The 12,493-nt window shown below is 30.6% G+C and overlaps 1 protein-coding gene across 1 annotated transcript; it reads right to left on the reverse strand.

The window, feature by feature from the left end:
• Positions 1-7,088: 7,088 nt before the first annotated feature.
• On the reverse strand, positions 7,089-8,240 carry LOC114406581 (calmodulin-binding protein 25-like). Its single transcript, XM_028369331.1, has one exon. It carries the CDS (start codon positions 8,109-8,111, stop codon positions 7,410-7,412), a length of 702 nt encoding a protein of 233 aa, XP_028225132.1. The 5' UTR covers positions 8,112-8,240; the 3' UTR covers positions 7,089-7,409.
• Between the last annotated feature and the right edge of the window lie 4,253 nt (positions 8,241-12,493).

A 12,493-nucleotide genomic window follows, 5' to 3' on the forward strand; every position in this document is an offset into this window, starting at 1 on the left:
AAGAATAATAATAATAATAATAATATAACAAAACCCACTCCCCTGCAGTTTTTTTTAAACTCCCGAGAGTTCCCCCATTTCCGAAAAACTTCTTTTCTTTTTCTTCTTGCAATAGCCACACCTCTCTGACCTTATCCCTTCTCCCCCCCCCCCCCCCAAATTTAATCTTTTGATTTTTCACTTATCTCCTCCCATGGTTTCGAAATTTGCAAGCTTTTTATACCTTTGGGTTTTTCCAAGCACGAGGAGGTGACGGGAAAAAGGGGAAAACACTACACATTTTCTAGGTTTTTCTGTTTGATCTCTTTAAGGTAAATGTTTATGACCCATTATGTTAGATGAGTTTGTTATAGCACTGATTAGTCATGGGCTGTGAGAAAAAGAGTTAGAAACCAAGTATTAGAGATTATTGTGATTTTCTCAAAACCCTAGGTTTGCTAAAATTGGGGATTTTGTCTAATCCCTTGTTCTATTATGTAAATGCTTAGGTTCTGTGGAAAATACAATGGTTGACCTTCCTAACAGCGGTAGAAGTCAGTGATTGCGTTATTTAGGTGAGTAGCTAATATACTTAGCGATTTCCTTAAAGTTCTTTTATGGAGGAACAAGTATACTTCCGAAAATATATGTTTTTGGTGAGCTTTGATATATATTTTGAGATCTTGATAATATATAAGGATGAATGTTGAACTGTTTGTTTAATTTTATTTATGTTGAGTTCATGAAGGATATGTCGTTTGCTACAACGAAGAGATAATGTAGCCTATGAGTTGATTTCTCATAATATAATGATTATATTTTCGTTTGCTACAACGAAGAGATAATGTAGCCTATGAGTTGATTTTTTTTATAGTAAATGATATATGTTGTTTGCTACAATGAAGAGATAATGTAGCCTATGAGTTAAATTCTCATAGTATATTTATATGTCTCGTTCGTTGCAACGAAGAGATAATGCAGCCTATGAGCTAAATGTCGTAATTATATAATTACCGTTCACCACAACGAAGAGATAATGTGGTCTATGTGCACATAGTAGAATAAGTACTTGATTTTAAAGTAATTATTTTGGGATACCAAGTTATGAGAAGTTCTGAAATGTATATTCTTTGCGTACATGGATTTCTAAAAGCAAGTGTATCTTTCGTTCATTATTTATTTAAATGTCATTTTAATATCTTTTGAAATGGAAGGATTCATGTTAAATGGTGCTCTCTTTCATGTCTGCTTAGTATATTATGCTTTCACTAAGTCCTTGTGACTTACCCCTTTATGTTACTTCTTTTCTCATGTACCCAGTAGTGGAGTAACCGATTTCCTGGGATTTGCTGACACACCCAGGAACTTGATTATCTTTTTGGTAGGTCCCCATTGTGTCTGATGGATATTTTGGTTGTAACTCCAGTATAATGCAGCTATAGGGGCGAGGGTAGTAGGAGATTTAGAGAGAATTCTTATATTTTGAAATGTAAATGATTATCTCTTGTAGATATGATGATGATGAACTTATGATATTTTGAGACACTTGGTGATTAGTAATTATAATCCACTTTGTTATTAAATGGATGAGATGAGATACCAGCATATGGATTTGTCTAGATATATATATGTATATTATGTTCTTTTACAGGTTATGTTGTATAGGATAGGCTGGCCAGACTAAGGAAGTCATAGTCTGTGCGCCGGTCATGTCCCAAGAGTGGGTTGTGACATTGGCATTTTTGCAAGCAATGACTTTGATACCAAATTATTTTATGGCAACAAAACTTCTGTTAATTCTTCAATCAAATGTTTCTCCATGTCACTATGCTTTGTTGTTGCATTTGTATGTAATGTGCAGTCTATTAGATACTATGCACATGTGAGCTTCTTGATCACCACACCTGCATTGAAAGGAAAAATGGATTTCATAAAATATGTGAGCTTCTAGTTATATTTTAATATTGTGTAGACTAATTTGTACTTAACATTCAATATCTAAATTTCATAATGTATTTAGTGTAATAAACATAAAGGTAGCACTAAGTGTGGGTATTACGCTACGCACTGGATGTCAACTATAATCGTAGGAAGTTTCAACAATAATTGGGAAACGGTAATTATTTAATTCAAACATATTTCATTTTGTTATGATTGGTATTATATATTATTAACTTATGTTTTATTATATCATACAGTATTTTAATGATGCTAGACTATTGGAACCAGAGAGATTGAAGGTGTTTCGCATCCACTGGACAACCTATTATTTGAAAGTTAAAAATGAAACAATTAGTGTTTAAGTAATTTTAGAATTGTAGTTTAACTAATTTACATTTTTTACAATTCAATTCATGTAATATGCACATTAAATATTCTTTTAATTCATAGTAAATATTTAATTTTTTATGGAATTTCTGTTAAAATTTGTTTGAAAACAGACTAAAAATTATCTCTTCTATGGTTCTGCTTTTAAATTTACAAATTAATTTGAGGTTATTAAAAAAACAGACAATACATTAAGAAAAAAACAACATTGATTTTAAGTAAAAATCGTTGTATGTATATATTAATATCAATTTTTGAAAAAATCAATGTTAAGTTTTACTCACAACATAAGTTTCTATAGAACTGATGTTGTTGGTGAACATACAACATCGATTTTTACCAATAACCGATGTCGATTATCAGAAAATAATATCGATTTTTAGTAAAAATCGATGTTGTTGGCTGACTACTAATATCGGTTCTCCTAAAAACCAATGTTGATATGGAGATATATATGACTTTTTTTATTTTTCTTATTATATAACATTGATTTTTTACAAAACCGATGTTGTCATTTTTATGTTAACATCGATTTTGTAAAACGATGTTAACGGTATTATTTTCAATGTTGATATTTTCAATATTAATTAATAATCGATGTTAAAATCATATTTTCTAATAATGTATATAACCACAAAGTAGCATAGGCCAAATCATTGTAATATGACAGAGGAGTAGAATTTTCCTTTATCTTATCTACCCCAACCCCATACTAATCTTCAATTGATCTTGAACTAAAAAAAAATGGCATGATTAGTGCAAAGAATTTGGGAGATGGAAAAGAAAAAGAAAGGAATAGCGTATGAGTGGGTGTATCCTACCTATACACAACTTACTTCTTTCCTTTTCTAATTTTCTCTTCTTCCGCATTGGACGAAAAACGTTTTTTTGTGATAAAGTTGGCTTAGCTGTGGGGCACAATGGCATCTGTATCTCCTTTTCATCCAAACGTAGCTTTCAAAGTATTGCGTTATTGCATTCGTCATCTCTTTTTTCCTTCATTGGTCGTTGTTTCCTCACTCCTTCTTCTCAATTATTAATTATTCGTCTTTGAAGGGTTTGGATTTTAGTAATATCCCTCGTCTAAAATGTTATCTGTTTATGTGGAGGCATCCATTTTTGGGTTTAATAACTCGTCAAAATTAATTGCTTACTTGGAATTTTAATAAATAAGATAATTGGCTTATTTGCTTCGTTTCTAGTCTTTTTTTTCTTTCTAGACCACAGTTATTCTTAAAATAATCATATTTAAGTCACGTAACAAGATATTATGAGAAGCAAAACTTTCTCACGGTCGATCAATTAATCTACAAGTTCAATGATGATTCATTTCTAATGATTAAACATTAAAATGTCATTTTTATATATATGAAAAAAATCATAGTAATTTTATTTATAGATCAAAAGGGGAGTCATTGTCGTTGAAGAGAGCTTAAGTAATTCAGATGGGATTTTAAATTCAAACCTTATTGTTATCATAACAGAGTCATTATCGGAATGGTTTTTCTTAGCAAATCATAACACAAGTCTTCTTAAATAACTTTATTTGTTATGTTACAGGTGAATTTAGAGTTATTATTTTGAAAAGGATTTTACTTAGTCAATATTGATTTACAGATTATAGTCTCACAATTATATACGTAAGAAAGTGGACTAAGGACAAAAATAATCGGAAAGATATTTTTTTTTAACATATAGTAAATGAAAAGACCTTGAAAAAGGATACGATTCATTACTAAAAATATCTTTAATAAGAAAATAGCAAAAATATCAGATAAGTTAGTTAAAAGACAAAATTAATTTATATTAAAAATGTTAACTAAAAATGTTTAACGAAATTGGTCATTGACTAATTGATAAATATAAAATAACATAAATATACATGTTATATTATTATTTTTTATAAGTTTTTTTATTTTGTATATAAAATATATATTTTTAGGTGATTATACTTTTAATTTTATAGTTAATTTTGACTCTTCTTATTGTTGTTTAAAGATTCAATATATTTTATAACAAAAAATAAAATAAAATAGTATATAAATGTAATATTAAAATAGTGTCTTTATTTGAATGAATATGAGATATCTCTACCCGGAATTAAAGATTAATTCTTTAATATATTACATAATCTAAATAATCATTATAAATACATTGTACAGTAAATATTTTTGTTTGACCAAAATAATGCTATAAGTACATTTGATGTTGGGGCGTGTGGAGTGACAATGTAAGTACAGCAATCATATCAAAATTTTTAAGAGAAAAATTAAAATTATAAGAAATTGTAAAAAAATAATTTATGCAAAAAAAAAAACGTCACGGGAGAAAAGGAAGCATAAGAATACATTTAAAAATGTTGAAAATATCATTCAATTGTCATTTCATATTCGCATAAAATTTTCAGATCTTTTTATTTCCCTCGATTCAGAAGGAATTTGATTTGCAAACGTGGGATTGTGATTGTAGCTTGAGGACGAAACTTCTCATTCTGAACTTTCTGAACAAATATTAGGCGACGACGGCACCAACATGGGAAAAAAAACGTTATTGATTTGAACGCAGTGATTCAAAAAGCGCTTATACTAAAAGTTATTTCCAATTTGAGTGATCACTGAGCAGATCAGGGAAAGTGAAGATAGATGCCATCCAATGACTGAAATGCATAAAAAAAAATTGTTTTAGACAGCGGGAGAAGATCTGCAGGTTTGCAATTTGCATTGATTCAATAATTTAAGACGAGGAATGATAACCACATTCTTTTTAATATTTGGTTTTGAATACTTTTTTAATTGATTAAAATTTATTAAAAAGCATTAACTCAGAAATAAAGTCTAGCAAAATAATTGATTTTCAATCAATTCTAATCCATTAAAGAAAGAGTATCCCAAAGAAAATGTTCAAAGAGAATATCGCTATTATTATTTAAAAATAAATACAGAGATTTTTATGTTATTATTTAATTATATTTTTTTTAAAAGTATAGTAAGTTTATTCACTTTTCCATCAACTTAAAAGTTATATTTATGATGTTTTAAAACTACAAGATATTAAATTCATAATATAATTATCTGATATTAGGATTTGTTATATATATATATATATATATATATATATATATATATATATATATATATATATATATATATAAACAACTTTAGTTAATCAATCTTTCAAGTTCCATCTAGATATCCTATGTGAGTGAAATATATATATTTTTTGCATTTTTATATCCATGGTGGATAGACACTTGACATTCTTGACAAAAGAAATTGTCAAGTTCTCCGCAATTTGTGAATACAAAATAGTTTCAGAGACACCTCAAGACCCCAAGTCAGACTATTCTCCTACCTAACAGATGTTTGATTCTTATATTAAACCCCTTGACTCGAGTAAACACTACATGCTTTCGATTAAGTTAATACCAATTAGTTTCATTAATTAAATAATAATTATTTTTATACGTTACATTATATATTAAATGAAAAGCGCCCTCACATTCTCAGAACCGGTCGTTCTAGATTTGTATGCAGAATATTAAATGTATATATATATATATATATATATATATATATATATATATATATATATATATATGAAAACACGTTGCCAGGTAAATGTTTTAGAACCGAACGAATAATTTGCATAAGTACGTTAATATTAATGAACTAATGAAGTGATCACATGGATATGTTCGCTGAAACAAGTCGAACTAGTCAAACACAGCACAGTAGAGAAGAACTTCATGTTGATAACACTTTTCATGACTTAGGTAACTTGGTGTCCAAGCAGCTTCCACTTCAAAAAAAAATTCTCCAAAAAATGAGAAAATAAACGGTAAAAAACAAAAACGAAATAGATAGATAACTTTGGTGATTGAAATTATTGGGACTAAGCAATGACGCATATATACGAGTGGTAACATACATGTAAAATTTTGGTTTGTAGCGCAGATCTTGATTCAGAAGAAGGCTTTGGTTTTTTTTAAAATTGATTTTGACCAAGGATTCGGTGACATGAAAGCTACGGAAATGATTAAGCAGAAATGGACATGGTTGTCAAAAATGCAAATGAAAAGAAAAACCCACCCAAAATTAACAAAAACGAATCTTACCTACAGTGGCTGGGGGCACTCTTTCAACGAAAGTGAAAGATATGCGTATATTATCTAAACTCAAACCATAAAAGCGCGCCCCGTTGCTTTTTTACCTGGACCATCCAGTCACATTAACACGGATTTTATCTTCTTATTTTAACTTGGCATCATATGTAATAGGCACTCTTTTTTTTGGAAACAAAATGTTTCCTTAGTTAAAAAGTAATGAGATTAATCTCAAAACATAAAAATTACTGAAGTAGATTTGAGTTTTATCTCTCCTAAAAAAACTAGAATCAAACTTTATTGATGCAATAGCCTAATAGGCACTCTTTAATGCAGCTGTAAACCAAAATTGCCAGAAAATTCACTCCACCACCAAAATTGAGCCAAACCCACATAGACTAAAGAAGAGAAATAAAAAGTTGCGTTGAAACTTAGCACATACCATAAGTAATTCCAAGACCAAGTCAGAGTTCTTAGACCAAACGACTAAATACTTGGACAAGCAGCATAATAAAGTTGACACGCTGCACATGGCCATGGTGTCTCATACATATCTTCTTTCATAGTTCTATTTGTTTTTAGACAAAAAGAAAAAACAGCAATTTCCGACATTAGTTATGGTGGTTTTGGAACACAAATGATATACACCAGCCACAAAATGTGGACCAAGTCTACATTGTTCATAGAGATAAACTTCGAATTTCATTAATTAGGTTAATTAATTAAACTAAACAAAGCTACCATATCTCCACCCCTTCATAATAGTAATAACAAGAAAGTAACTATGTTACAGAAATTACAGAAAGAAAAAAAAAAAAAAAGAGATACTAGTTCCATATCCATTTTCCCTTCCCAAATTTACATAAGATCATCCTAGCTAGCTTCCCCTGCTAGATTCATTAACCCACGAGAGGGGCAAAAAGGGAAAAAGTAAAAAGAAAATTTTCAGAGAATCTATCTCATCTCATATTCTCAATTTTTTTTTTCTCTTCTTTCTTTATCACATGACTTTCCACGACTCGAGAGTGGGGAAGCTGGAGAAGGTGTCAAAATCTAACCCTGCGGAGGCGAAGGAAGCGTCAAGGAGGGGTTGGGCGAAGGGGAGCGGGCCGGGCCCAGAAAGCCCGGTGGCAGGCCCAGAGTTAACAGAGGAGGGCCCCACCACCTGCTGGTGATGGTCCAGCAGGAAGGCCGACGTGTCGAGCGTCGGCAGGCACCCCGCGCCGGCGGGGAACCTGGCAAGGCCCGAGGCACGCTGCGGCTCGGGCTTCACAACCCCCGCCGCCGGCGCAATTGGCTGGCCGGCGCCGCCGAACCGCACGCCGGTGACCTGCTGCACCATCTGTCGGAAGTTGGCGGGGTCCGCCGTGATGAACGTCGTCTGCGAGCGCTTCGAGGCGCGGGACTTCCTCTTGGAGATCTTCCCGGACGGCGGAAGCGGCGCGCGGCGGCGCGGCGCCGAGTCCTGATCGGAGCCGGAGAGGCTGGAGACGGTGGGGGTGGCGACGGCGGGGTCTGACTTGGGCAGAAAGGGAGAAAAGTAGTTTTCCTCGTCCGGCAAGACAGTACCGGAGAGAGACTTCTGAAGAGCCTTGGTTAAGGCATCGGCGTCACGAGCGAAGAACTCTGCGAGCCATGAATCGGTGACAGGGGGACGAAGCATACATGGCTCAATGCTGGCTACGTTCTCGGATGATGCCATAAGAAATTAAGAGTGAGTGAAGAATTTTTGTTGGGTATAATAAAATATTGAGAGGGTTGTAGAGAAGTGAGTCAAGTGTGGAGAATGGAGATTATAGAGAGGAAGTGAAATGGAATTGGAATGGGGTGATAAATAGGGCGGTGGAGGGTATTTTGGAGATATATAGTGCGAAAGCGCGTTGTTTGGGAGAAGAGAGGACACGCGTCACTTTGTCCGTACATGGTTGTTGCTCATGCTATTCACTCTCTTTAACCCAACCATGGTTTACTTACTCTATCCCACCCTAACGTAAGCCTCTTCTTTCCTTCCTTTATTACTGCTTCTAGTAGCTTTAGTTTCATGATTTTTTACACACTATTAATTAGTCGTGTTAATAATGCTTTTAATGAAATTTTCATTGATAAATGTTTTAATTATTATTTTTTAGGTATTAATAATATTTATATTTTTATGCAATTAATTAATGAAATAAGAGAGTACTATTAATGTAAGAAAATAGTAAATAGAAATGCTTGTTTTTGTCGGAGGTAATATACACTTTATGTAAGTACCTTTCAATCATGACATTGATATAACTGTATGTTCTTTTTTCGGCGCTCTTGGTTGGTAATTACTACTACTAATTATTATTATTATGTACTGTTTTTTTAGGAACTAATTGAAATGAATGTTTTATATTATTAGTAAATAATATCTGTTTTTAAAAAAACTATTAAAATTTTAATTTATGCTATTAAATGCTTTGTTTACAATTTTTGATACACATCTCAGTGTCTCGCCATTCATGACTGTACACAGTACATTAATTATAATCTGAATATTTTGATAATTTTAATTCCTTTGAAATAAGATAAGTGAGTCACATACTCACATTAGCATTACTCTTTTTTTCTAGATATTCTTTACCTGAAAGTAAAAGATTAATAGATATTTTTTTATACATACGAAATAAAGATTGAATCCATAATTAAATATTTAAAGAATAAAATTATTTATTAATTATGTCATATTTTATTTTTAGTTAAGAATTATCACTTTAGAGTTTAGATAATAATAGAAAAGAGTCGGTAGCATTAATAGAAAAATACTTAATAGTTGATTTTTTTATATAAAAAGGAGTTTAGATAGTATAAGTATTCATGCATTTGAGTTAAGACATCTCTCACAATTCAAAGAAGATTTAAAGAAATACATATAAACTGTTTATTGATCAAATTCTTAGTAATGAAATTAAAATTCCCGTAGTGTGAGACAATTATAATTAATCTTTATCATTTTGAACCGATATTCATTAAAAAAAAAAACTGCTATGCATGTACTCTCATGTATAATATAATAAATATTTTAAAATATTTTTTTAATATTATTTAAGAAGGATTAAATAAAATATTATATAATGAATATAACATTAAATATTATACACTTTAAACATTTAATTTACTATTTTATATTGAAAGCAATTAAAGGTTTTTAATAAACTATTAAATACTTTAACTTTTACTTTGCTGCATTTATTAGAAAAATCCTACTAAATTTAATGTATACTATTTATGAATATTCTTTTTTTTATGATTTTCTGTGCGGTGAAGGTCAATCTACTGGTAGAATGTTCTAACTCTAATGGTGTCATTTTATGCAATACTATTATGTTGTGATATTATGTAATACTAATATTTTACATATGCAAACCATGTTTTTAAAATAAAATACTAAATTAGTACATAATAATATTTCTTAAAAATGATTAATAAGAAATGCTTTTTCCACTCTTCCTTTTGAAATGTTTATAAGTAGATTTATTTTTTAAAGGTGCAAAAGTATGAATTCGTGTTTTTTAAAATAAGAAGTATTCTTTTGTTGGTAAGGAAATAAAATACTAGTCAGATTCAATGGAAGATGGATAAAGGATACTGGTAGAGTGATAGTAGTGAACGAAAAACAGAAAACGGAGAGAGAGAGAGAGAGAGAGGTTGTTGTGCATGTGCTGCTTCGACATGTAATGTAAGCAGAGCAGAGTGTTGAAATTGTTGACGGTCAAGCCGCGTCGTCTTCCTTTACGCGTAAACCCGCTTCCCAATCCCTGTTTCTATTCTATTCTATATGCAGTTAAAGTCATCTTATCATTTAATTCATTAATTATATATAGAAATGTGTTAGTTATTTTTCAAACAACTTATAAGGAGGGATTAAATTACTTTAAGATTATCATTTTTTATTTTCTTAATTTAAAGATTACGCTATATTCAAAATAAAAATAAAAAACAGTTAAAAACCAAAAGTGAAATTATTTATTTATTTATTTATTTGGATGATTTTTTTGTCAAACTCATTGGTTTCGTTGAATTTGTTGTTTGTGTTCTTAAAATCTAATTGTAACATTTATATTATTTGAGTGTTATACATATATTACTTAAGTTTGGTAGTGTTTTGTTTTGTAATATTAAATATATGTATGAATTTATAAGATATATATCACTTTTTCAGATGAATTTTTTAATATATGTTTTGTTTAAAATTGATGAAAATTTCACAAATATTTATTGTAAAAGTTTAACATATTAATAAGTTTGGTACATTGTTACTAGTATTTTTTATTGTAATTCAATTTAAAAGTTGAAAAAATATATATATATAAATTTTAATGAAATAATATTTTAGTAAGAATATAAATGAAATAAATCATAAAATATTAGGTTGATTTAGTTCTAATTTTATTTTAAATAAAAATTAAACTAAGGCTGAAATGCATATCTTTTTTAAGTTTTGTCTAAACGATTTTTTTATGAAAAAAACAAACTAAACCAAGCCACCAAACTCTGAAATATGATATTATTTAAAATCATTAAATTATAAAAAAAAAAGAGTAAAGTATCAAATTAGTTTCTCACTTTTGGAGGCGCTGTCAATTTGGTCCCTACAATTTAAAAAATATCAAAATGATCCTCGATTTTACATTTCGTTTGCGGCATTAGTCCCTACCATTAATAGTCTCTTAACATCGTTAGTAAATGTGTGATGTGGGATGTTAAGTGTCATTTGGACGCACACGTTAAACTTCCACATCAGTTTATTTTACTTGCCATGTAAAGAGGGATTAAATTGACATTAAAGAGACTAAAATGACATAATTTAGGTGATAATTTTTTTCCCCAAAATGTTAAAACCCTAACGACTACTTTAATATTCACGCTTTCATTCCATTTTTTCTCCTACTCATACTCTCATCCAATTCTTATTCTTCTCCTATTCATCTTTCTCCGTCTTTGTAGTTCTTCTTCTATTATTTTGTGGTCTACCATGTCTGTTAATTCAAGCATAAGGAGGAATGTCACGTCAAACCGTCTTTGATATTGTCGTAGAAGAGTTACCATTCGAACAACAAGGACGTCAAGGAATAATGGGAGACTGTTTTATGAAAAAAATCCCAAACCCTTCACTCTCAAAAACTACTCCAACGGTTTAAACACAAACAATAACGTGTTTGAATGATATAGTGCTGATTCAATTACGCTGGTTCAACATGAGAAGACCAAATGCAATGGAAAAACAAAACTCTTACCTCTACTGGAAAGCACCGATTGCATCAATCAATACTGGAGGGTGACGATGATCGACGTGGAACACACAAAAACACTAATTGTGTCAATGAACAGTGAATGATAACGAAAAATGGCAACCACCACCACTGGGAGAGCGATGATAGACGTGAACCTAGCACATGAACACTATCCTTCAACCATAGGAGGAAGAAAATGGTGAGAGAGAATTCATCACATTTTCAATTAGACTGAAAACTATTAGGGATCAATTTGATACTATATACAAAAATTGACTCTTCATTTTCTAATATAACATTTAAAATTATGTCATATTAGTCCCTATGACGTGACATTGTTTATTTTCCAATTACGTTTGTCACACGTGCGTCCAGGTTGCACTTAATGTGCCACATCACACATTTACTAACAGTGTTAGGAGACTACTAACGGCAGGGACTAACGTGACAAACGAAATGTAAAGTCGAGGATCATTTTAATATTTTTTAAATCTCAGGAACCAAATTGACGGCGTCTCCAAAAGTGAGGGACTAATTTAATACTTTACTCTATAAGAAAATAAAGAGCAAGAAAGAGAAATAACTCTTATAGAGTTATTGTTGAAGTTACTTGATCACTCCTTAAACTTTATAACATACTCTTTCTGTTAAATGATGTTTAAGGTTTTGACACAGCTAATTAAAGATGTAACTAATTTTTTGAATTTTAAAAAAAATATATTAGATAACTTCCTAATATATTTTTTCACACTAATTAATGACTTATTTACTCTTTCTATACACTACTTCCATTACATATTGATTAAAAATAATTTTAAAAAGAAAA

Source organism: Glycine soja, chromosome 3, assembly GCF_004193775.1.
Source record: "Glycine soja cultivar W05 chromosome 3, ASM419377v2, whole genome shotgun sequence".
NCBI lineage: Eukaryota > Viridiplantae > Streptophyta > Magnoliopsida > Fabales > Fabaceae > Glycine > Glycine soja.

Excerpts from the sequence above, each read along its gene's own strand:
- LOC114406581 (XM_028369331.1), bottom strand. The coding sequence starts at position 8,111 with ATGGCATCATCCGAGAACGTAGCCAGCATTGAGCCATGTATGCTTCGT.